At 44.9% G+C, this 27249-nt stretch overlaps 1 protein-coding gene across 2 annotated transcripts in view; it reads right to left on the reverse strand.

Moving 5' to 3' along the window:
• zeb2b (zinc finger E-box binding homeobox 2b) overlaps window positions 1–27019 on the reverse strand; it is an 85236-nt gene extending 58217 nt beyond the window's left edge. For both annotated transcript variants that reach the window (XM_070855518.1, XM_070855517.1), the window contains exon 1: window positions 26884–27019. In XM_070855518.1, coding sequence (XP_070711619.1) covers window positions 26884–26956 — 73 coding nt within the window. In that variant the 5' untranslated portion in view covers window positions 26957–27019. The remainder of the gene's footprint in view (window positions 1–26883) is intronic.
• Window positions 27020–27249: the final 230 nt, after the last annotated feature.

Raw genomic sequence — 27249 nt, forward strand, 5'->3', positions numbered from 1 at the left:
AAAAGGGGCTTTTTAAGTTAAGGTGACTGTCATTTCTAAAAGCAGACAAGAGGAGGTGTAAATTTCAGACATTAATTATCACCTGATGCTCATTTTTACATTTTTAGCTCTTGAGATAACATTCAGAAAAATGTTAATATGTCTTATGTAAATGGTTCAAGATTGCTGATAACTTCTACTTCCATGCAGCAATTTGCAATAAAAGAGATCTCATTCTGAAATGACTCTCCTCATACATCATGAAGTGCTTACAGGGTGTTACGGAGGAGAGAGCAGGGGGAGTGTTTGCCCAACAAAGCCAGGTGTGATTTAGGAGGATCTTCACCAGCACTCAGGTAAATTGGGGAAAAGCTAAGTTCCCTTGTAATGTCAAAAAGAGATTTCAAAGCCGCCGGCTTAAAGGTGGGTATTAAGCTGCTCAGATCTGAAACACTTTGGGATCCTTCAGACTGAAATGGATAAAGATACAAAGAGCTGAGGGCAGGGAGAGGAGGGAGGGGAGAAGGGGCGGAGAAGGGTGGAGAGTAAGAGAAAAGGATAGAGATGGAGGCGAAGACAGAAAGAGAGGCTGCATTCACGCTGCAGCTCATGTGTCGCAAATCTGATTGTTCTCCAACCAGTGTGAATAACGCCAAGGTGCATCAGGGTGCAGGTGTTTGGTCCTGATCTGAGCCACAAGCAGCGAGAAAAAACTGATCCCGTCATTAGGATCTGATAGCACAAGTGAACTGTCAGTGGATTTAAGTCATTATCTTCATTGCATCTTGATTTCATTGCAGAAAAATGTTCTTGTTTTAAGGTGCATGAACTATTTTCCTCTTAAAATAAGCAGATTTCTACTAGAAACTGGCTAAAAAAGGTCTTCAGTGCTCATCTGCAGAAAGAAATGCTAAGATGGAGATTTGTTTTCTTTGTGTGCATGCAACCAGAGACCAGGAGGGCAGTGACACGAGGAAAAGCCAATGGGAGGGTTTGAGGAGGACTCAGAGACAAAGGAGACGACAGATAGAGACTTGAAGGACCCCAGTGCATGAAAGTGAGAGCGCTGTCACTCTCTGCTGCCCCTGCCCGCCCTGCCCCCCACCCTCCCTGCCACCACACCCCACCTGAGAGCGATTGCGATGCATGTTCTAGTCAGTCATGCAGGAGAAGCAATACACAAGTTCGGTGTACAGCCACTTTAAAAGCTCATCAGGCGCATAGTCTGCTTGTAGGAAATACCTTATTCATGATGGAGCCTGCCGAGGCATAGGTAATTACTTGAATCAAGGTGGCCTCGGAAATGTTTAAATCTACAAGGACTGGGAGAATGCATGAATAATGCAAAATAATTTGCATCTAAATTTTTTAAGTGTGCTTTATTCGAAAAAACTAAAACGCAGGCTTCGATTAAACTTTGATGAGTGAAAGCTGAGCGCTGCGTACATGCATGCGTGTGGGCGTGCATGCTTGCAGCAGAGAAAACCTCCTCATTTGTAGAAATTATTTAGAAAGGCGATAAAGGGGACAGAGGAGGCGAGAGGAGAGGCGAGGAGAACCAGAGGTAGTGCCAATAAATAATAATTAAGAGAGAGGGGTATTACAGCGGCTGGGCGTCTGGAGGCCGGTGTGAACAGCAGCCACTGCGGCGCTGTCAAACAGGTTGCAGCCGCGCTCTTACATTTACGCCGCCACCGAGCATCTTGTTTGGAGAGTTTTTTCTTTGCTCATACACACGTTTTTACAGCTCTACTCGTATTCAACTCTTTGAATATTTATGAGAATGTGCTGTTCACAAAGCAATATTTCCCTCTTCGTTATAGCTTAGGAATTCATCGGGGCTCAGGCTCCATGGCCAGCTTTGAATGTACGCCGCCATCCGTGTGAGTATTTTCTGAAATGATGGGTTTTGCGATGATTGCGGCATGTAAGGAGGTAATACAGGTGCTGTTTATCTAGTGTGGCATGCATGAGGAGCTGGAGTTTAAGTGCTTACCTGCTTTGGAGTGAAGCGGAACAGGTGGAGATGGATTGGCACCGAAAAGAGAAAGAGAAAAGAGAAACTGATTAATAATTGGAACAGTTTGATTTAGACCAGAGACTCAAAAGCTTCTTGACTTTTCATCCTTTAAAGCCAAAACACCTACTCACAACCCATCTTCCAAGCTCTCAGGCATCTATGAGCTGTCAGCCTTTCTGACTAAAAAACATTTTTACAAGAAAAACAGCAAACATTCGAGAAAAATCTGAAAAATAAATGTAATATTCATCATGTACCACAAATAACAGCCCTCGGAGGATCCATAACTCCAGTTTGGAAACCTCCAATTGACTGATATATGAGGATGGTACTCAGCCCGAGTCCATCGTCCTCAAGACTGTGTTTTAAAGAGCTTCCAAATGAACCAAAATTCACTTCAGAGAAGGGAAATAGTGATTAAAACACACACACACAAAATATCTAGTGTGAACATGTGAGTGTGTGTCTCCATGATTCCACATCTGACTGATAAAACAAATCTGTCACTTCAGATGAAAGTAACCTGAATGAATGTCGAGTTAAACCAGCACACACACCAACACACACACACACACGCACACACCCCCCACACACACACACACACCTCTCCCTTTGTTAAACAAACCATATATCACTGCTTTTCACTATCTGCTTGGCCCGGATTGGGAGGGCAGAGGAGGTGATAGAGGAGTGGGGGATGAGGAGAAAAAGGAGGAGGAGGAGGAGGAGGTGCACGCTGGGCATTTTTAAACGGAGGCTGGAAACAAAGGCCCCTCCTGAGGCCGGCCCCCTGCCCGGAGGATCACCTAGTCCCAGGCTACGCTGCTCTACTTTTCCCACGCTAACCTCCGGCCTCATTTGCATCCCCTGCTGCCCCTCGTAGCGATTATTTTCAGGTGAGCTGCTCTGTATAGACGGCCCGGCTTAAGTATGTGTGTGAGCGTCCGTGTATACGTCTCTGTGCATGTGTGTGTTTATGTCCCGAGGTCTGTCAGTGTGAATGTGTGTCGGTGTGTACGTGTGCGTCCACCCCCTGATCCTGCTCTTAATTACGACTGACTGGCACCAGACACAATTGCCCCCTTGATTCATCAGTTTGCCCCCCCTCCCTCGGCAGCCCGCAGTGACCCGAATCATCTCCCAGCAGCTGGAGGAGGAAAACATCATCTGCACACGATGACAAGCACAGAGAGACATAGTTGAGACAGAGTTGTGCTGTCTTCCTCCCTCACTAACATTGCTCTGACACAGCTCAGCCTGTCACTACTATTATGCAGCCTTTCTATAGGTTACAACAGCGCTCTGTGTGCCTCGGCATCATCTCGGCACTGCAGGAGTGAAGCAGCACTGCTGTCCTGCTCCCCCATTAACACTGCTGTCACACATTAACCACATTCACCAGTCAACTGTTACATATCAACACTAAAGGCTACAGCACAGGGAATTTACTGCACTAATGGTCACTGCAAGATCTGCTAAGAGCTCACATCAGAGCGCTTAATATTGATGTTAGTAAATTGGTTGATAAAGCTTTACAATTATATTGTAGAGGCTTTGATATATGATAATACACTGTACTATACTATGCTAGTATTATACTGTGGTGAGCTACCCACCGTGCACTATAATACCATGCTATCCTTTATATAAATCATACTAAAGGCACACTATGCTCTGCTGTAATGCACTACAGTGTACTGTGCTATAGTAATATTTACCATGCCATATTATGACTTCATCAGAATAGTTCATTCTTGACCTCAGACGTAGTTGTAAGAAAAAACGCTTTACTTAGAGTCTGCAGAACAAACTACGTCTACTGAGGAAGATTGTGAGATGTGACTGAAAGCTCTGGAAAAAAGCTAATAAGTGGGCGTATTGTTTTGCCAAACGAGCCAAGACGATGGCCACAGAATGAATTCTAATTCAACGTGCTATTCATGATATGGTACAAAGTAAGTGTGACTGGTGAGGCTGCACACAAACTTTCTTTGGCTACGTGGTCAAAGTGATAATACACGATTATATGGAACTACTACACAATAAGAGGACAGAGGGATTCACTTCTAAAGGACAGATATTGTTGTTATTATTGACAATTTATGTAAAAATGTTCACATCTTTAGAATTGTTCTCCCAAATAGACCTGAACTCTCTCACCCCAGCTGTGTCAGTGCCTTGTTCTTCCCACTGAGTAACACATACAGTAAACCCACTGATCTCTGCCACAGCAGTTCTTTATAGAGATAGCAAACAGACAAAAACAATGTTTGTCCTGCTACAGTCGGGAGCCGCACACATAACTACACCTTATTATTTCATATCATGAGCTCTGGACTAACTCTTTCAGCTGTGGCAAGGGGAAAGATAGCTACAAGGCAGCGTACAGGATTTACACACAGAGAAACAAACACACACATCCCTAATATAATTGTCAGAGTCTGTCCCTCCCCGTCTCAGAGTGAAGCCCCAGCGTTCACAGAGAAGGGTAATTATCGTGTATCCGAAAGGGAGGATGCAACCATCTCTGGCTCTGATTAGAGGGGACAGGAGAGGAGTGTCGCCTCCCTTCTGCTAGCCAGCGTTTACAGGGAGGCGCACCTTTCACTGTCCAAACAATGTCCGTCAGCTGCTATCAATAGCTGCCGTGGGAGGAAACAGTAGCCAAGGTGCCTGGACCGCGATACAGGCTGAGAAATGGATATAAATTGGGTGAAAAGTGCATTACAAGGCTCTGGTAACTCCACAAATCCCCGTGTGGAGGTGGAGCGTAGCAGCCACCGTCCCAGAACATGTCTGACAACGTCAGTTTGCACTTACACCAGGTTTCTATCATGTATGAGCGCGTCAGACGGTCTAAAGCCAGATTATGTTGTATCTGGCGGCTCTCGTGATTACAATCTTCAGATGGATGTAACAGGAAAATAATCATCTTTCTCTCACATGAGGAAAGCAGAACGCTTTCTGTCAAAATTGGTCTTGTCAGAGGTTTTTAGTTGGCCTGTGTGTCACGCTACCTTCCTCTTTTCCTCCCCCTGCTTCACTCCCTTCCCCTCATTTCTCCTCCCCAGAGGTTACCATCTGCACCCCCCCTCCTCCCTCCTCAGCACATTTCAGCCTCATCTTGTATTTTCTACTTTCCTGTGTTCACTCACTGCGTTTTGACATTTCTTCACTAATTTTCTAATCACATTTTGATGAAATGTACCACGACTTCCAACTTTCTGAAAATGCCAGAGAAGGAAAAAGACACACACTGTGCCCGTTTTCCAACGCAAAAAAAAAAAATAAAAAAATGAAGAAACTGCAAACTTAATGTGTCGGCTGCCTTTGAAGTTCAAGGGAAGGAAGTTTGCTGCCACTTGAGATATCACAGCTAATTGTCCATTGCGAAGGCATGTATGATCATACAGCAAAGTGAAAGCGGATAATGACAAAACAGGGAGAGTGAAAGAGTGAGGGAACATACGCTGAGGCCTCATTTAGTAAATAAATGAGCTAAAAAGGAACAAAAAAGAGCCAGAAGAAAGTCAAAGAAAGAAAGAAAGAGATCGGTCTTCCCTGCTCCCCTGACACACACCCTGAGTTGAGTTAACGCATCGCGGAAGATGATCGTCTAGACTCAATTTCTGAAAATTACCACTGCTGCAGCAACCCCCCCCCCCCCCCCCCTCGACCCCCTCCCCCCCCAAGAGAGAGAGAGAGGGTAAAGAAAGAAAGAAAGAAAAAAACTTATCGGCTGTTACTCCTCCTTCATTTTATTTCATTTATGAATTACAAGGAAAGATGCCATTATATATTATTAATTCTCTGCTGTTGCTTTGGCTCTGGCTGCTGCAGCGGTGAGCTGCGGATGTCGGCGGCGGTGTAATTACGTTCTAGCCGGGCAGCCATCCGTTTCCTTTCAAAAATTTACAGGATTCTTAATCACGTTGCTCATTTGGGTGCACGGTGGCGGGGATGGCGAAACACAAACAGGGGCACGTCTGTTTGCACGGGAACACCTGCTTAGCATTGATAGCAGATGTCAGTCAGTGAACTGAACAAAAAAAGTGCAGGGAGGGGAGGGGGTGGAATTAAAAATGCAAGCATCACCAACTTCTTATTATTTACTTACTCCAAAAATGAACTACTCGAATGGGAGACGGAAAATCCTGGCAAACGCCGGGGAAGCTGGGCCTCGTAATTGTGCTGCTGCCTCCCTCCCTCACCCCTTTACTTCCTCTTCTTCCCTCCTCCTTCCTGTCCATCTCTTTCTCTCTTTCACAAACCCAACTAAGTAGTGAGCATCAAAAGGTATTTCTTAACCTTTTCGCCTCCCTTTTCCCCCCTTTTTTTTCTCCTCTCTTATTCCCCTGGACGAATCTCTGGATTCTTATATTTCTATCCGTTTGCATCAGTCCTTGCTGCATTATTCATTTGCATTATAGCACTGGATGGTAATTAAATCTTGCCTGGGATGCCGTTGTATTTAAATGAAACGTGAATATTTTAGTGAGGGAAATGCAGAATGCTTAATCTGCCCCCCCCCACCCACCCACCCACTCCTTCTCCCTGTTTTTGCCTTTTATAAAGCCCGACTATTGGCCGAGCTTTGAAACACTTTATTGTGCTCGCTGCTCGTTCTAAACGGCTTCTTCTTAAGAATAATAGTGTTGAGTCAACAGCTGCATTGACAAACATATTTCAGCTGATGCATTTGCCTGGACAGGGATATTTGATACCTCTGAGACCCACACACACACACACACACACTCACACACTTATAGCTTCCTCTTCCACACACACACACACACACACACACACACACACAGACATAAATGTGCACAGACATGCACATGTGTGGATGCAAAGACACACAGAGCTAAATCACACAGACAAAATGGCCACTGAGGACCTTTGAGAGAGAGAGAGAGAGAGAGAGAGAGAGAGAGAGAGCATGGTAATGTACAGAGTAGTGAGAGACAGTATAAGAGAGAGGAAGGAGGAGAGACAAGGAATTAGGGAGGAAGAGAGAAAGATAAAAAGAAGGAAAAAATAACAGAGGGACAGAGTAAAGAAGACAGTGGGGGTGGGGAGGGACTTATGTTAAAAATACATTTGTAGATAATTAGAGAGAAAGGGAAAGTGAGAGAGAGGAGCATAAGAAGTGAAGACCAGATAGAGAAGAAAGGTAAGCAGGACTACTTCCTCTCTGATGTGGCCCTGCGTCCACGCTAACGACACCAGAAACCAGAGCTTAATGAAAAAACTGCCCGCAGATCCGATTAATCCCTGAACGCTGACCTCTTGTTTTAGTATGGATTGGGAAAAGCGAGCATCTGGAGAACGGTGATGTAAGCCTGGTGAGAGGCAGTGGCGTGGCAGTCGAGTAAAGAACCCTCTGCTAACTCATCTGATCAGGGCAGCAAGTTTAGGAATTCACCTGGATTACAGGTAGCATGTATTAGAGGATGGAGGACTCCACGGTCTGCCTGTCCCACTGATGAGCACATGTGGGCTGATGACCAGTTCTCATGTTTGACAGGGTGGATGCACTTAGGAATGGATGGAGTCTAAGACACCCAGAGAGGAGAGGAAAAGAGAGAGAGAGGGAGGGCAGCATACCTTTGTCATCAAACATTCAGCAAATTGTAAGAGAAAAAGAACAATAGAGAGAATAAGGAAGAGAAAGATGCAGGAAAAAATGGAGAAGAGACAGAAAGGCAGTGATAGAGAGACCCTGAGAACGAGGTGACAGAGCAGAGAGAGAGGGGTTGAGAAGCAGAGGGATGAGCTGTGCCTTTAATGCCCATCTGGCCCGGAGATGTAATAAAATTGACATATTGATTCCTTTGAATTTACGAATGCCTGTTTCATAAACTCCATTTCCAAAGCCGAGGCCTCTTTAGAGCCCTGTCATTTTTCCCCCAAATGGATCAATTATGTGCCCACGTAATCCTGTTACCTGAGAAACCCACGCATACTTCTCCCATTTGCGGCGCTTCACCGGGCGCACAGACTCGCATTATGTGCACATAAACAAACTCAAGGATTTTTTTTTTTGTTTGTGGGTGAGCGTGTGTGTGTCTTCTCCCCCTCCCCTCCCCTCCCCTCCCCTCCCATCCCCTCCTCCTAATATTAGCGATTGTTTTCTCCCCCCGGTGTCGTCGTACGAGTCTCTCCCGGAGGGTTTTAGAGAGGTCTTTCCTCTGTTTCTCTCTGGCTTGTTTTTGAAGTTGTAGAAATCCCTTTTAGCCTTCTAAACCACAACTGCACCAGCACCACATCAACATAAACATCACATCACATCCCCGTTAAAAGCCTTATAAGCATCCAGCGGAAAAAAAGGACATGTTGGTTCCTCTTTACCTCTTAAAACACAAAGAGAGCCACTTCCAGGCTCCAGGATGATTTTCTTTAATAAATAAATACACTCTCATCTCCCAACTATGTTGTAAGTAATACACAATGCAGCCTATGCTGTGCTACACACAAGATAAATACTGTATTGTGGCTGTGAGTAGACCCTTACTCTGCTATTGGTGAGGCTTCACTTCCTAAAGGTCACCTATGGTATAAGCTCAGGCACTTCTGGAGAACTGGAGCACAGCTTTGGGTAAAAAAAACACACTGCATGAAAAACACCATTTTATCAGGAACTTTAAAACCAGAAATAAATCTCGGAAAAATGAATTTCCCAGAAGGAGCGTGTGTGTTAGAGTGAACTAGGATCAAAACAAGATATATTTTAGAAAATACTTGAAACAAGTAGATTTTATTATTGGAAAAAGTCAGAAATATTCTTTTTTTTAAAATTATTTTATTTACTTACAGCTCTTCTTTATCTACAGGGATTTGCTCAGCATGCACGCTTGATTTACTGGAGTCTATAAAATGGCCAGAATCACCAGTTGGTTTGAAGGAATAACCAGAAACAGAACCAGAATTTGTCTTGGTTTCACTGATGCAGAAATGTGTCGACAACTTAAGGAGTCTCTGAGCGGAGCTGGCAGTATGGGGGATGGCTTACATTCATAACCTGGGTGAAAACAGAGGAGTCAGTATGGCTAGTGCCTGGGCGGTAATAGCATACAAGTGGTCACGGGTCAAACTGGTGCGAGTGTAAATGTTGGAGCAATACAGCGGGCTGTCAGGTGGAACGGAAATGTATGAAGAGCGACAGCAACACCGGCGCACGGGAGCCCTCACTGAGCTACTAGATATCTATTTTACTATCTCACATTGTTGTAAAACCAAGTGAGAGACAGAGAGGGAGGGAAAAGGGAGGGGAGGGGGTGGGAGAAAGAAAAAAAAATCAGTCCTCGATCTTATTTTCCACACTCCGGCGAGCTACAAGCGGCTCAGTTACACTACACTTGCACCGAACAATCAGTCTGGCAAAGGTTCACAAAACGACGAAATACCTTGTCACTTACTGCCTGACCTGTTCAGCGGAGTGACTCGGAGGAGGAAGAAGAGGAGGAGGAGGAGGAGAAGGAGGAGAAAAAGGATGTAGAGGAGAGAAGGGAGAAATCATAAAATAAAATAATCATGAAGGAGCTGAGTTCCTTGAAGTTCTTATTTTTTCTTACTTGTTGCTGTAAACAGGAGACACATTTGCTCCAGTAAAGAGAAATGATAAATATTCTGTATCACCTTGTTTGAACTGAAATATTCATTATACTTTTTTATGTGTGTGCTATCTAACTGAAATATTCTACATGTCTTGTGCACCAGTTTCTACAAATTTACCTCAAATTCCTTCTGACTCATTTGGTATCTTTGGACAGTTTGGACTCTCCACTAGAATTTAAAATACAGTTTTGTGGGTTTGAACAATGTTTGGCTTTGCAGCACGGGTTCATAATGACTGACCCATTGGCAGGTCACTGGGTCTCATAAAGTTATGGCATGTTGAGTGAAGTCTAGTACACTTAGTGTCAAAAGCAACCTGATTTCTTTGGATGCTTGTTTTTTGTTTTTTTTTTCATCTAAATCCACGTAGGATTGTGGGGGGTGATGTCCCTTCCAAACCTCAAACCGACCAAACTAAAACCACAAAGACGCTTTAAAGCTAAACTTGTGCACGTAAACTATGCTTGACTTTGCAAAAGAAACCAAAAAACCTCCAACAAATGCAGCATCGCAACAAGCAGCTTGGATGTCAAGAAGCAGGACGTAGGAGGGGTGTAAAGTATATAATTTGTCACATAGAAGCCGTAGAAAGTTGGGGGAGCTTTGAGGCTGAGTGAGAGCAATTGTTAAAAAGTGAAGATGACGGGGGGGGGGGGGGGGGGTGGGGTGGGCTTAAGGGGCTGACAGGCGGCTGAGTTCTGCTCACTGGACTTAATCTAAAAGAAAAAGGCCCCAGTTATGATGAAAGGTCGACAGAGTATGTCTCAGCAAATTGGCTTTCCTTTTTTTTTAACCTTGTGATGGCTGATGCCTCAGCTCCACTGCTGTGGAGCCTAATGACCTCCGGCCTGGAGCTCAAGCCCTTCTCCCACCTGTCCAGCCCCCCCGCGGTTCAAGAACACTGATTTACTTTGGCTGCGAGTGTCGGCGTCGTGTCCTCTAAAGCTTTTTGCAAAATCAAGGTGGCAAATCAGGTCAGTCAGGTCGAACGTCTGGGCCTTTCTTCACACATTCTTGTCCCTGCACACAACTTAACTTTATCCTTCCACAGCTGAACCGCTGACACGTAAACATATGCAAACTTTGACATATTCCAAGATAGGCAGGTAAACAAGACGTATAAATAGATAGACCGCTGGAGGAATTCTGAGAGAGTTGCGACCCGGTTGCGGCCAAGTTCAGAACATGATGGAACAGTTTGGGTCTGTTGTGTTCCACGCCTGACATTTCTCCAAGGCCAACTATAATGATGGACAATGACAGGTAATTACTATGGAGAGCGTACATGAGAGCTGGAGATCAGCAGTATCTGTGAAGTTTTTGGAAACTCTGAGCGGGACGCAGGACAGCGGCCAACATCCTGAGCAGCGGGTTCTGCTCCGATCTGAGTCCAATAGGAAAAAACCACGCCACCGCAATTTTGATGTTGTGTTTTCCCTAACTTGAAATGAAAAGTTTACAGCTGCCGTCTGTGTGCCCAGTGAGCAACTTGACCCTGAAAGCTGCTAAAACCAAAACTACAAGGCTGTCAGAGAGGAAGTTCATCCTTTTTGTATTATTTTTTTTAAGAGACATTTGTGGCTTTTCTCCAAGAACAGCAGAAGATGCATCATGTGTGTTTTTACACCTGGAAAAACCTCCACTTCCTTATAACTAACATGCATTTCCCTGTTCCTCATCTTGGCGAGTGCTTTTCCTGACTCTGGTTTTATCTCTGCGAAGCGAAAGGTGTGTGTGTGTGTGTGTGTGTTTGTGTGTGTGATGCCCTTATATATCATTATTTAGTCTTGGGTGTTTATCCGAGCTGCTCTGGAGGCTCAGATGAACTCCGAAAGCGACACTAACGAAGACAGAATACCAAATAGCTTCAATATTTTCCAAACAGCTTCACCTGCATGCTGGGAAAGCAGGGATGCGGAGGGGGGAGGTGGAGAGGGGGGAGTCGGTGTTGCAATCTCTCGTGTTGCACAGACTCCCCCTTTATAAATTACCTCATCAGTGACTGAAATTAACACTGATTCTTGCAGGCAATTTCTCAATTTCCAATGCTAATTAGCTTTTTCTCTTTACTTTTAAATTCTGTAGCACCTGTTTAGGGGGAAGACATCTTAGGCAGTGCAGGCGCATTTAATCACAATTTTAATTAACCATTCCCGTAGATGTGAAAGAGAAGCAATTATAATGCAGATGAATGATGATTTTTCCACATTAAATTGTTTTGTTTCTTCGTTATGTTGATTGCATAAATACTGGCGCCGTTCAATTTTTATCTACTGTAATTTTGTAATTGTTTTGCAAAAAAAAAAAAAAGCAGCAGAAAGGGTTTGGATAGACGGAGTTTGTCTGCTGACAAATTGTTTCATTTAGTTAACCCGTTAATCGCCAGAGCAGCGTGCAGAGGATTTGTCAGGAAGCGTCTTATTTGCCTTCTTTCCCCCAAAACAACTGCCGTCAACCTCCTCGCCTGTCAGTCATCCTCAGGTTTCAGGGCCTGCCGTCGGGAGGGGATTACACATCCTCGTTCTTTTGACCTTAACAAACTATTCAACCAAATGAAAGTCATCCCCACTCTTTCCTCAGCTTCCCCTTTAACTACTGAGCATATAGTCGCAAATGAAAGCACAGATGGGTGCTACTGGAATGGACTCATAATCTTTATGTGCTCGTGAAAATATCATTGGGTTCGATGACGGTGCTTTCGACTGTGTTTATTGCCCCTTGTTCTCTGAAACTTCGCTTTTATGGTAATGTCAGAGCGACTGTTGTAGTAAAAACAAAAACACACCGCTGTGGCGCATTTCCTTAAAATCGTCTTCAGCTGTTAAAAGGGGATGTTTCTCCGTAAAGAGCTTATGTTAGCTTTGAGTCGCAACTTTTACTCAGAGTGCAGGACTATCAATGTGGACTGTCTGAATTTGGCAGAATGATCCATCCTGACGCTCATTTATCAGACTCAGTGGGTAAAAAGCTGAAGCTGATTTCATTCAAATAAAAGTTCGTTTTTTAAGGGAAATTTTCAGCAGTGAACACGTTGGACATGTGGGCAATATTATTATAAAACTTTGAGGTTAAAATGTTGTGAAATTTCCAGTTTCGCACATTTTTTTCACGTCAAGATTATTTTTTTCTATCCGTATCATTCAGTGTTGAGGATTCTACATGTACACGTGCAAAGTAAAACAGTCAGTGTTGTTTTGAGTGGGCTTCTTCTGTAGAGGACCTACAGTGTGGAGATCACTGCAAAGGGCCTGCTATGGGGCAGGAAAAACTCCCAGAATCCTCTTGTGCTCTGTCCACCGCCCTCAGCCCCCCCCAGCAACACTCATTCTCTAATCCCACTGAGCGCTGCTTTCAGTTTGCCCAAAGACCATGCAGGGGAACTCCAACGGACCAGACACACACACTCACACACATCCACGCTCTCCCTCTCTGTCTGTGTTACACACACACACACACACACACACACACACACACACACACTCTGCTTCATATCTCTCTCCCAGTCACAGTGACAGACACTTGGTGAGGGGGCTCTGCAGTCTAAAATTGGTCCAGTCATCAAGTGTGCTGGAGAGGTTTTGCTAAACTCTTTGCAGTTTTGAATCTATTGATTTTGGTCCAGACGAGCTGCATCGTTTGAAAAGAAAACGTTAAAAGTGGCATCAGTAAATAAATGGGAGCTTCAGATACGTATGCTACATGGGTTACATGCAAATCTTATTTGACATTTTATTTAAAAGATACTGAACTAGAAGCTGAGAATTATTTTTTTTTCTCAAAATAGATAAATGGCACAGAAAGAAAACCAGCGAGTGTGTTTTCAAAAAGTGCAGCCATGTCACTCTCACTCTGTCTGAATCAATCCTCTACCAGCAAAGCTGCAGGTTTTTTTTTATGGATCTATCTTAAATCATCCTGAGATGCGTCTAAAAGGAAGAAGCTCCTCTTTGAATATTAGTGGCGATTGGCTGGAGGTAAACAGAGCATTAAATCCTGCAAAACTGTGGCAAGGCCAATATGGGCGCGGGACAATGGCTTGGCCCGGCATCTCTGAGCCTTTGTTCTCGGCTTAACAAAACTCTGCCGTCACACCGTTTTACCTCAATGCTGCCCTGTCGAAACGGCCATCAGCCCATCAGAGCACATGCAAAGCTCAGGACAGGCAGGGAGGGAGGAGAGGGAGAAGAAGAGGAATAACACAGGGGGAAAGGGAGGAAAATATGAGGGTGGGGAGGGGTGGGAGGGGGAGAAGAAAGATTAAGACAGAAGGAGGGGAAAAAGAAGAGGATGGCAAAGAAAGTGCCAAGGAGTAAAAGGTAAAAGGAGAGAAGGCAGACGATGGAAACACAGAAAGAAAAGTAGAGAAAAGGTGCGACAGGGAGAAAAAAAGAGATACTGAGGTGAAGAAAACAGACCTGAGAGTCAAAAGGCCAAAAACTATTGAAATATGCGCTTGCGGACAGTCAGGAGGGAAGAAGAAATGAATAAAAACACAATAATACTCACCTCTCCCACTCAACCTTAATAAGAATATATGGCAGCTGTGAGGAGAGATGGGGGGGGGCGCAGCGTTTTGAGCTTTGTGACGTGGCTGCGACAGAACTGGAGCAGCGAGATTCACTAAAAGTTTCATCACAAAGTCCTTATCTGCTTCCCTCTAAGGGCCACAGTGAGGTTCGGTGGAAAAAAAAAGAAAAAGAAAAATGAAAGAAACGGCACATCTGCGTCTGCTGTGACCTGTCTGTGTGCCAATTAGCATGTGTGTGTGTGTGTGTGTGTGTGTGTGTGTGTGTACATCAGTGTGTGATATATATAGGGCTCTGTGTGTGTGTGTGTTTCTGCATGTGTGCAAATGTGTGTATGACTGACTGACACTGAGTGTGTTTGTGTCCAAATATGTAAATCTGGATGCAAGTGTGTGTGTGTGTGTTTGCGTAAAGGCATGTGTTTGTGTGTGACATCGTGTGTGTGTGTGTGCAGATGTGCACTTGCCTGGTGAACATGTGTGAATGTTTGCAAGTGTCAGCCATTTTCAAACCCATGGTGCATCCACCCAGTGCCCTCTAAAAAAACAGTCCTTTAGCTCCCTTTAATCAATATTCACTGCAATTTTCTAATAACTTTGACTGGTCAACATCTCTTTACAACATCTTTAAAAATCTTTGTCTCACTAATGCTGCACACGTTGCTACTGAGGGAAACTGCTCACGTCAGTCTCCTGGTGATTATGATGAGCAGAAAGAAAATGTGGGAATGTTTGGCAGCTTGTGATTTGGCCCTCGAAATTGCAAACATGGTCAAGGAATCCACAGATGTTGGCGGTGTATTATCACTAATATGATGCAGTCTACCTGGGAAGAAAAAGAAATTGGTGTCTTCTCCAGTTCAATTAAGCCTGATGTTAAACCGACTTATCAGCACTTAACCCCAGAACTTGACCTCACGATCACCATCTTGGATGTAGTTCAGGCTTCCCTGCTTTAGTTGACTTCCCCCTCCCTCTTTCTCTCCTCCACTGTCAGGTTCTGGCCTGCCAATTTCCACTTGAAGCTTGACTGGGCCTGATTTGATGCAAACTACCTCGGGGTGAGGTGGGGAGTCGGAGGGAGAAAAGAGGGGGGTGGGGGGTAGAAGAGGGACCGAAACTGATGAACAGTTATGTCAAGTCGATTTTGCACCGTTGGGAAAAGGTAACCTCTCCGTCGGGGAGGAGACGGCAGGGGAGGAGGAGATAAAGGTAACACAAAAAAACGGCAAAAAAAAGTCAAGGTTAGTGGAGTGGAGGGTGCTGGAGGAGGAGGGGAGGGTCTAGGGGGGAGTGTAATCGCACCAGGGTGCACCCACCCTCCGCTGCTTCACCTCACCTCCCTCTGCTTACCGCCCCGCGCAAAACACTAACTGTCAGTGCGAGTACTAATTGCAGATGTGCCAGTCTGCCATCATAATAAAATCAGAGGCAGGGCGGACATTAAGCATGGCTGGCTCATTTGTGAGACTGCTGAAAAGGTAGCATAAATGAATATTTCATTACCTTAATTACTAAGGAATACTCCTTTCCGCCAGTCGTGGAATGAGTGTTGCTGTAACTAATTATGAAAAGTAATAACATTAGTGATACTGTGATTGCCAGTTTATAAGGCGGCGTCTGCTTGCTGTTGAGGTATAAACCATGTTGGGAAACATACGGCGAGTAGCGGAAGGAAGGAAGGAAGGAGGCGAGGGCTCGGTCTCCATCAAACCCACACATCTGCAAAAAAAAGTGGGGTTCGCAGGCATGAATGGAGCTCTGATTATTTACCCAGGGATGCTTGTGCGTGTTTCAAATTGCTAAGAGGAGGTTTTAACAGGTATGAAGCGACTAAAGAGGTTGTGAAAGTCGCTCGGTGTGTGAATGACAGCTTCTCGGCAACAACGGGAGCTCTTTAATACACAGTTTTCGGCGACTACAGAATATGAGCGGTCACGTGCTCCAGCCACCTGGACAACATGCAGTCTGATGAATCCATTAGCACGCAGCCCTGAAGTACCTGTGCTTCCAAAAGGCCACAGCAAAGCGCCACAAGCTGCGTATCTGCACCACTTCATCATCTCTCAGTCTTTGATGTCAGACGCATAGCTCGATACCTTTGTCCGTTATTCACCTCTGCAGCCTGTGGACACGTCCCGTGCCCGGCTGTAATGTATGACCACTGATAAGGTCGTAAGGAGGGGTGTGAGAAAAAAGGCAGAGTACAAGGTCTGCTTTGATGGACATGCTAATTCCAATACCCCTAAGTAGTAAGAATAACGAAGTGGTGGGGAATTTATCTCAGGAATGCCGGAGCAAGACGGCCTGGCGATAAGGAAGTAGCTTCCCTTGGGTGGGGGAGAAGTAATTAGAGTGGGCTGACTGGTTAGATGACTGGGATGGATGGAAGAAGAGGTAGGGGAAATGGACTGGAGGGGCACACCAAAGGCTAAGTTTCAAGGCAGAAAGGAAAACTTGACTGTTATGATAAGCTAAATTTGTCAAGATTTGCTAAAATATGTCAGTGTCAACATCCCCCTCTGGTTATTCACATTTACATTTTAGGCATCTAACTAATAGCTTAATGGTGCAACTTTTAGAAGACAGAAATACGAGAAAGGAGGACAGAAAAAGCTGCATCCTTGACTTTAAAACTAATCCCCACAGGAACTGAAAAGGCCACAACCAAAATCACTAAGAATATACTAAACATTTCAACCTCAGTGATGTTAAAAACAACCTCAGGCCGACGAGTCATAAAGCCTTGACCTAAACCAAAGATCAGGCTCTGTCTCAGGCTGAGTCACAAGGCCAAATCTGAGCTTGAGTCTCCATATCTGACCCAATCTCCCACAAGGTTTCTAGGTCAGGAAATACCCATCCAACCCTCCGCAGCAACACTTTTGCTCCAGCAATCCAGCTTGAAAAGACGGTGCAACCAAAGTCAGCCATAACTCACATCCGTTATCTTTAGGCCAAAAAAATGAGGCGTCAATGGCAAGCTACAGCCACGACCACACAAACCTCCGTTTTATCACTTCATCATGACTTTAAAAACTAGATAATGATAATAATCACACAGCATCTAGCCCTTAAATTCTGATTCAGTGCCTTGTCCAAACCAAAACCAAATCCTGGATTCTTGCTTTGTCACTCAAACCAAAACTACAACCACAACCCCAAAGAGCTCAACCCTGTCAGACTCCAACCTCGCAATGTTTAATTTACTGTCACATATTAAACAAAAAATCTCTGACCTCCTGCTTGACCACCTCGCCCCAAAATCCAGCCGCTAGCTGTAGCCAGAAACCTCGAAGAGCTTGTCTCTGTTGCAGCCTCAGCCCCTGTTTGTCCTGCGTGTCAGAAAGGCTGAGGACAGGCCTGTCGGTGTGATTATCCCCCCGCTACCTGAGGAGGTGTTTGTTTGACATTCGCGTTTGACAGCGACGGGACACGAGGCGCTCAGGAGAGGGGGCTCCCTCTCCAGTCAGAACTCATTAACACGTGAATTCACCTCACAGAGTTTTTAACAGGGTCGACTTTGCTACACATGTCCACTGACTGCACCACAGATGACATTTAAAGGGGAAGATGCGCTCCCCCCCCTCCCACCGCCACCTCCATGTTTCAGCTCTCCTTGACTCACTCTTGCCAAAGGTTAAATGTATGTTTGAATAACAAGGAGGCCGGAGTGTAATTTCTGACCATTTCCTCTTTTCGCTGCAACCTCCGGTTAAGAAGGTGCTTGATCAACGGCGAGATGAAAGCGTGGAAGTGAGTGAAATTTGTGCAACCGCAAAATGACCTAATTTCGTCCTAATCTCGCTCGGCAATCGGCTGCAATTAAATTGAGATAACGCATCTGAATTTACTTCCACGCGAGATGGGGGGAAACCGGAGCACAAACCAAAGCAGACAAGTCCTCGTTAAAAAAAAAAAAGGTAACGAGAGGGGTGCACTTAGGTGGCAGAGAAGCGGGACACCTTCTGAATAATGAACCAAAGTAAGAAAGCGAGCGCTGATCAAATAGCATGTTCTATTATACTGAATTAAAGGTGGGACGGTGTGCAGCAAAATGTGTTGAGTCGTATGTGGAAGAGGCCGAGATTTCCAGATGTCACCATGCCTTAATCTGGTGATCTGTTATTGATTGTTCCATGCGGCCGTGACCTTGCCAGAAGAGCTCTTCCACCCAACAATCAAACATACATCAAAGAGTGTGTGTGTCTTTCCCTAAATGTGTGTGTGTGTGTGCACATGTGGCAGCAAGCGATGCTTGCAGATCAGCGGTGCCGACATCAGAGCAGAAAACTGGGGGCTGCTTTCAACACTTGTTTGCACAAAGGTGTCATCTCTGAAGCAGCTGCCGAAAAAAAAAAAAACATGGAGAAAAATCATTTTAATGGGCAATTGAGGTGATTACTTTTTTTCTCCTTTTCCTCAGAAGCGTCATGAAGCTGTGCCCTGTTTTACGGTTGACAGCAGTGATAAGTCACACACACACACACACACACACACAGAGCAGAGCTGCATTCACACACAAGCTCGAACCAGCTGTGATGTGTTTCTTCTTTTCACTCAATCTATATCTGTTCCTTTGTTGCTCTATTAAGACAAAATCCTGTCTGTTAAACCACTAAAAAACAGATTTGACTTGACAGGTCGCTCTAATATTACTGAATTATTGAACATGACAAACAACATGTGATTTACACAAAAAACAAAGTGTGAATCATTTTACAGAAATTCATCCGATAGACATAAATGTCTAAGAAGAAACTAAACACAGTAAATCTGTAAACTTCAAAAGGCAAATCTACAAGCGAGGCATGCTTGTATTAAAATGTACATTTAATTGGGCGGAACAGTTGCCATTCAAACTCCCCTTGTGCATCCACACGGGGATAAACATGCACACACATACCATTGTTAGGAAAAATAAGGTGTTTTTAAAGTTGTTTTTCGCCCCCCTGCCATTTGATTATGAAATCCGAATGTTAGTTTACACCTGCTCAGCAACCTGTCGTCTGTCGCGCCCAGACTCCCTCGCAAATGGGAAAAGTTGACGCGTGGAAAATGTCGAAAAATCACAGGCGAGACGCGGTGCAACAACTGAATAAGTGCAAACAGCAGGACGAGACGGAACGGATGGGCCAAATAAAGACTTTGCATTTTCACTTGAGAAAGACTCAAATGAGGCATGATATTTCAAAATGCATTTTCCTCCTACGCAATGCATAAAACATGCCGGCTTAGGGTAAAGAGTGTACACACGTAAATGAAAAGTCCAAATGCATGCAATTATTTGCTGGACCACTGAAGTTTCAATTTCTGTGTTTGCTTTTTTGTGAAATCGCAAGAAGTGAAAGGAGGAAACAGAGAAAACAAAGGGATGGGAGGAAGACTGAGGGAGAGAAAAAGAGAAAATAAGCAAGAAGGCATGAAATAAAGTCAGGGAAGCAGGAAAAAGACATCTGACTGCATTGCAACTTTACTTAGACTAGCGTGTCGCAGAGCAGGCGTACATCACAGCAAAGGGGGGAGTTGATACGACCTGTCAAATCCCGAGGAAGAGAAAAAGAAAGGATTGAGGGAGGTGGGTCAGGGTTTGACAGGCAGAACGCCGCCGCCACAAACACCTTTAAGTCTGTCACCTTTGCTCCATCACTCTCCATCTCTGCTTCTTTCACACCATCCTGAGCCGTCGATGTCCGAGCGACCCGAACTTCTGACAATCGGCGTGCCACAGCGACAGCTCTCGGCCTGTGTTCACCACGCTCACATGACGCAGCAACAGACCCAAACTACCCTCAGCCGTGACTATTACACAGCACAGCCCAATTAGCATAATCTAACTCACAACTTTAATATCTCAAGTGGATACAGCAGAGCACTCGCTATAGTTTCAAGTGGCTAAAAGGCGAGCAGAACCAGATTTTTCTGAGGCGGTTCCTTCTGGGGAAGAAGCAGAAGTTCAGCAACAGTTCAGCTGCCATGCACTAAAAACTGACTCCTGCACTGCCTCCTTTTTTATGATGCACAAACAAAATTCAAAAGATTAAGGCCAAGCATGCAGGGAATGCCACGTTGCTGCCTGTGTCGCCACATTGTTTTGGACGATACATCATTATTGCCGTTTAAACATAAAGGGAAGTCACAGGGGCAGAGTTGGCTCACTATTGGCTGATTCATGCCTCGGTGTTAGTCAGGCAACGGATCCCAGCCACCGCTCTCGCTTTTCATCGTTCTTGGCAGTGGCAACTGCTGTGTGTGTGTGTGTGTGTGTGTTTTTGTGTGCGTGAGTGTGCATCACCCCAAATACACTGTAACTTCTGCAGCTTTGCTTTTCCAAACCAATATGTCCCATCACAAAAATCACAGGAATTTCGAGTTACCAAAACAACAGTGCAAACCAAGCACAAGCAGTGCAGCTTAAAGCTGTTTTAATGAAGGGAAGAGAAGGAGGGATGGCCACATAGGGGATGTACAAACAGCAGAGAGTTGTCATACAAAGAGTTAACCCCCCCCAGCACCACAACCTCCACCCGATTTCTACAAAGCACGGGTTAATATCATGGCTGCCTGGTAAGGCATTATCCAGAACCTCTCGGAACAAAAGGCCCCTTTTGCAAACAGACTCCTTCTTTCCCCCAGTGTCCAAAGGTGTTTGCTGAAGTAAATCTGCCTAAATCCTGCGCAGCTTGGCCAGGAGGAGGAGGGAGGGAAGGTGTACCGATAATCCTTCTTCTTAACCAAAAAGAAAAAAAAAAGTTCTGAGTAAGGAATAGAAAGAGAGGGGGAAGAAAGAAAACTGGAATCCATATCACATGATGCCATTTAAAGAGCTGAGGTACCCCCCTCCCTTCCATCTCCCCATCTTTGCTTAAGATTTGCATATATCCAGCCTGGGAATCGGACGATAAAGACATCTTGCTAATCATTCTGGTAAAGTTACAGATAGACTGTGTTGTGTGAGTTTACATAAGAAGACATCATGTGTTTTTTTTCTCACTCGATAGATTTTCAAAAACGATAGCGACGTATTAAGGAATTCAGAAACGGCTCATTTCGACCACAAAAACAACGGCCCTCCCTAAAAAAAATCCTGAAGATCACCACTAAAGTGTGCTGGCTAATTTATTTTTTGACATTCAGAGTCACTGAGGCGTTCTGGAGGGATCTTGCTGACAAACAGACAAGAAAAGAAAAAATAAGCGCATCGCAAAGACACCTGCTCCCGACTCTTATCGCCTTCTTTAAGCGCAATCCAATCGGTCGCAGCAAGGATTTTTTTTCTTCTTCTTAAGTGTGAGTTGCCACGAATAGTGTGGGCATGCCATCTCGTAACACTATCTGTCTGTCAGGAGGAGCCTGGGTCCCTGCTAGAGTAGGGAGGCTATAAAAGGCTTGTAACCACGGGACGACCAACAAACAACCACAAACACCCTAGTTATTTCTCTCCACCACCCACCCACCCTTTTCTGCCTCTCTCCCTATTTTTTTCCTTTCCTCTTCTTCTTTTTTTCCTCCTATCCTCTCTTGCTCTCCTTTTTTTTTCGCCCCCCTTTTCATCTCAGGCCCTTTTCTGATGCTGAATGCAAATGTGTAGCCCTGCTGCTGGCGGCGAAAGGGGCTGAATTGTGATTAAGAGGGAGAAGAAGAAGAAGAAGAGGAGCTCCTTTCTTTGTTCTCCCCCCGGGGGATGTTTACCAGGAGAGACACGGCGGATCAGATATGAAAGGCATTCAGGTCAGCATTGATGTGAGCGAAAGTGAAATCGTACCTAAGGCATTCCAAAGACCCGCGGTGTCAGGGGTCTGGGCTCGCGGTGCCTCTGCAAGTGTGTGTTCTCTGGCCGCCAGGCGAAAAATATCTTCACACAAGCAGGGCGGCCGACGAAGGAAGAATGAGAAAAAGGAATAATAATAATAAAAAAAAAAAAAAAAAAGGAGAAAATGTGTCAAAAATGTTTTTGGCTATTTTTTGGGGAGAGGAGGAGGATGGATGAAAGTTTTCTGTCCAGTGTCCAGGATGGAGTTGAGATGATCATTAGCTTTCTTTTTTTTTTTTTTTTTGTGTATTTGTGTGTGTATCTGTGTGTGTGTGTGTGTGTGTGTTGGGGGTGGGGGGGGTGTACAGCCACAAGCCATGCTATTTGCTTTTATCTGCCTTATCAAAGCGTAAAAAAAAAAAAAAAAAACTGTGCATGTGTGTTGCTGTTATGTGTGTGTGTGTGTGTGTGTGTGTGTGTGTGTGTGTGTGTGGAGCTGCTGTTGCTGAGCTACATTCCTGATTTAATTCCTTGTGGAAAGCACATATTAGAGGATTTGTTGAATAACATATCAGCTTGAAAGCCGAAGATATCACACTGCGACGACTGTATCTCTGTGACACACACACACACACACACACACACACATACAATAAAATAAAATAAAATCATGTGATTTACACTAACTGTAAATACTGCGGGCACTTTGACAAACTGATCCTGTGAAAAAGATGTTTCCTTCCCCTTTCAAATGTGACACTGTTACCCAAAGGGAACATCCTTTTGCTCCTATATACCAACGCTATGCTTCAAATCACAATGATCTCGTAAGGGAAGTCCATTCATTTTTATGTGCTTGGCTATATACACTTGACTCACACACTTTGAGCAGATGGATATATTTAGCTAGTGACGACTGCAGCTGAGGGAGAGCGAGGGAGAAAAAAAAAAAAAATCAAGTGATGCAAAAAGCTACCGTACGCTCCGGAAAATAATAAGGCCTCATACAAGACGCCAAAGTGCAATGTGTAGTTGTGACAGGACAAATATGCCTCCTTATTAGCCTGCATTGAGGGAAACCTGCTCGCCGTTTTACATGGGGTAATTGGAATGTGTCTATTTTGATTCAACCACAAGGCCGACGTTATAAAAATACCCCAGTGAGATTCATCCCCGGCTATTTGCGGGTCTGTACACCACGACACTCTGAGCACAACAGGCCCCCCCTTGCTGCAGACTGATTCCTGCTGGCCCCTGCAATATCTTACAGCAATTATTTCACTTGCTTAAACAAAATAATCCCGTATTTCCCCAAACATGAATGCACTGCAAAACACTTTTCTCTGCTTCTTCCTACAGGAAAAAGCCATCAGGAGTGGAAGGTGTCTGCTTTGGCTGCTCCACACAATCGCTAACCCGTATGGGAATGGCAGCAGTGAATGGCGTGGTGGACAACCCCCCGCCACTATTGACGGTATAAACATGTAAATGAAACACATTACCACTGACAATCAATTGTCCGCAAGCACCCTGCGAAACCTGCCCCACTCCTCCCCCTCTTTTTTTTTTCTTCTTCTTCTTACCCCCCCCCTCCCTCGCTCAGTGACGATGGCAAAAAGCTGCCCCTACCTTGAGGAGGGAAAATGTGGGAGAAGGAGGAGGAGTGAAGGGGGGAGGTTGGTGCTTGGGACATGGCAGGACAGAGGAGGGGGGTGAGAGAAGAAGGAGAAAAAGAAGAGGAAGAAAGGGAGCACCTTGTCTTACCCCCCCCCCCCTTTCCTATTTTCTACAGCGGGAGCTGCGAACACAACTTTAAAAAGGCAGAGGAATAATAGAGATGGACAAATTGTTTAGACTGGCAGAAATCTGGCATTGTCTGGGTCTGAAAGCAAGGCTACCCCCCCTCCCACACACACACACACACACACTTCCCTATTTTCCTCCACCTTAAGCGTAAATCTGTGATAGCCTTAATAACCACATTCAGACTATTATATCAAACTCCAGCAGCCAGAGAGAGACGCAGAAAGAGAGAGAGGGGGAGACCGGCCTCGTCTTTCTGCTTCTTCTTTTGCTGCTGCTGCTTCAGATTATGTAATCAGTGCATTTCCGAGGGTTTGTCCTGACACCGAAATGTCATCTGGGGAACGGAGAAAAATCAAAAAACTAGCTGACGCCGAATCAAACATTTACCGAAAACTCCCTGAAAAAAAAATAGCACAACATCTGTATTTCCTCTTTCATGTTTTTTTCTCTGCCACAGTTTGATGCAAAGAATCTGCGTAACATCCAAATCAAAAACAACATGATTACTAAGAGGATTTTTCTTTCTCTCTAGAAAGGCATGTTTTTGATGCCTGTCCTGGTTGAGTAATAAGAAAATAAGGACAGGTGTGCGAGCGCTTTTCTGTTGGGCGCTCACAGCTGGATGTGACAAGCAACACCTGGCGAGGGCCAAACTCTCAAACACTTCACGCTGCTGAGATCAAGTTTCACACCAGGAGAGGAGAGCGGTGTAACAGTGGGGAACAGGACGGCAAAAAAATGTCATTTCTCAGGTTTTGTTGCTTCGAAACATTGCTGCCATTTCAGAGTCTATCAGCTGTAAGACAGAGGCTTGACAGCGGCGTGCAGGAGGTTTGGATGAGGAGGGGATAAGTCATGAACTGTGGTTAAATACCACATGACAGGCTGGGCAGTGAGTGAGTAAAGCTACTGTAGCACCTCCAACCCTGAAGGCCAACAGTCATCTGGATGAGAATGTCATTGGTTAGACAACTTAGTGAGCAAATGCCTCATTAATACTAATTGGCAAGAATGCTGAAATGCCCCTTCCATTTTGAAAAAGCTAAAAAAAAAAAAACAACCCGCACAATTCCATTTATTCTATCTGTGAGGACGCCTCGGATGAAAAAGTCTATCAGATGAAATGTAACAACGCCAAGCTTAATTAAAAGAGAAAAACTAAAGCAGATGTAAAATATTTAGCTTTTTCTTTTTAAACTAAAATATTTACAGGTGGCACACAAATTATAATTTACATCTAAACATGTCAGCACCTCCACAAGCCTCTCAGTGGAATTAGCTGTAATTGTTCTTATTTCACATTTGTGTACGTTCATCTGATTTGTTAGTTAAGGCAAGAAAGAGGGAATTTGAGAGCATCCGTCCTCCATCTGGTAAAAAATTTAGAAAAATCCGCTCTGTGTGTGTCTGTGCACGCTGCTGGGTTTTTTTTTTTGGTGCATTCGGGGCGTTTTGTTAGTAACTGCTGGAGGAGTCCGTCTGTCCTGCCGGCCGTCACACGCTTCGCCCTGCCCTGCCATCCCTCCACAGAGCCAGGCAGGAAGAGGACAGAGACACAGAGAGGAGAGTGGCCAAGCCTCAATAAGCCTCTGCATTCCCAGGGGGGGAGGACTGGGGGTGAGGAGGGGAGGGAAGGAGGAGGAGGGGGTGGTGGTGGTGTTGGGGTGGGGTGGGGGGGTCATCAGACAGAGCTAGTTGTTATGGAAGAAAAATAAAAAATAAAAGGGGGAACTCACATTTCACATTTTGAAACTAGAATGATATGAAATCTATTTTTTAAACGCACTCTCTCCTCGATGAAAGACGTTTCTACAGGAGATAAAAATATTCTTTACACACTCTGCCAAAGCATGCCAGCTCTTGTCAGGTTTAAGGGTGTGAAAATTATATTTGCTTTGCTAATATTATTTTATCAAACGCTGCATTTGGTACAAAAGCCAAGACTGTTTTTTTCCCTCTCACTCCCCCTTTACAAAACAGGTGGCCACAGCTAAACAGGCTGTCATATCTCCAAATGTGTCTTATTATTCTATTTTTCTTTCAAAGTATGAATGCTGCAAATGCACATATACATATTGGAAATCTCCAGCTCCACTGTTATGCTCTTGTGCTATTTAATGGGGAACAAAATGCTTGTCTGCTATCGATTGTATGAAATCAATAAATGAAATCTGATCTAGATAAATAACCTGTGGGGGCAGAGATTTAAAAACTGTTGTGGAGACAGCAAATAAAAGCCTCATCTGAGCAGCTGAATCACAACCTCGATGTTTTACACAGGCTGCCTCACTTCGCCAGTGTGTTTGGAGCCTATATGGAATAATCAGGAATAACGGGGCCAGGAAATGTCACTGCAGATTTGCCTCTTGTGGGAAACTGTGCAGTCAAATGGAGAAAGAAAACCAACAAAACCTCCACCTCCAGCGCTCCAGTCCAGACCCAATTAATGTCCAGCATTTATCGGACATGTCATCCTATTTAGAAAAGATCCTTCTCCCACATTTAACCTCCTGCACTTAGTGAGAAAGGTAAACATTAACGCACAGGTTCAAAAACTACAGCACCAGCCAAATGCCACCTCCTGTGAATTATTTCACCACTCTTCTTGTCCCGGAAAACAGCGACAATGTGGGGGTAAATCACTTGAAAATGTGTCTAGTGGGGGTGATGTAAAGGCCCATAGAACGACAAAAACATCCCGGCTAACGCATGCCAGCGCGTGGATTAAAGCAAATCACAACTCAAGTCACAAGGTTGGACTTTTACACCGAGCAGCATGAGGCTGCCCCAGCCAGCGATGGTCTGAGGGACCGTTACACAGTCCCCCCATGGCGGATTTTGTCCCGGCGAGAAACCAGCCGGCACCGCTAGCCTCCAACTTTCCCACATCCACAAGTTTCCAACTCCCCTCTTCACACCCTTCCCCACAATAACCCCCCGAAAACACACATTTTAAAGCCGCTGTTTTTGAAGCTCCCAGCGGCTGCAGCACGGACGCATTTACGCACAGTTTCTCTCCCGGATAGCGGTCCCTTTATCCCTGCGTAAAAGGGGAAGGCAGAAATGCGCACCAGCCGCGGACCCTCATACACCCCCGAACCGCAGTGGAAACCTTCAAACCAGGCTTACATCCAAAGATATCCCCCCCGACTGCTTGGTTTGTCTCCCCCGTGATTTTCTTACCGTTTTTCCGTCTCGGGTTGGCTTGTTTTCGCCTCTTACACCTCGGGCCATCCGCCATGATCTCTTGCTTCATTGATAAGTGTGTGTGGGATCAGATGGCAGCTCGCATGGACTCGATTCCTTGATTTCAGCCTGATATCTGACGGGAAACACACACACACACACACACAGCAGCACCAACAATGTGGGTATTAGCGTGGAGATCCACTTGCGCAGGACGCGCGGCAAGAAACTGCAAATGTAACTTGGATGGAGGGAGAGATTGTAAAAAAGAAAAAGAGACGAGGGTGAAAGTATGAGAAGGAGCGATGAGGGGATCCGTGTCCACCTAATTTTGATTTTCAGCTGATCGCCTCTCAGCTTTGT

Source organism: Pempheris klunzingeri, chromosome 24, assembly GCF_042242105.1.
Source record: "Pempheris klunzingeri isolate RE-2024b chromosome 24, fPemKlu1.hap1, whole genome shotgun sequence".
Taxonomy (NCBI): Eukaryota; Metazoa; Chordata; class Actinopteri; order Acropomatiformes; family Pempheridae; genus Pempheris; species Pempheris klunzingeri.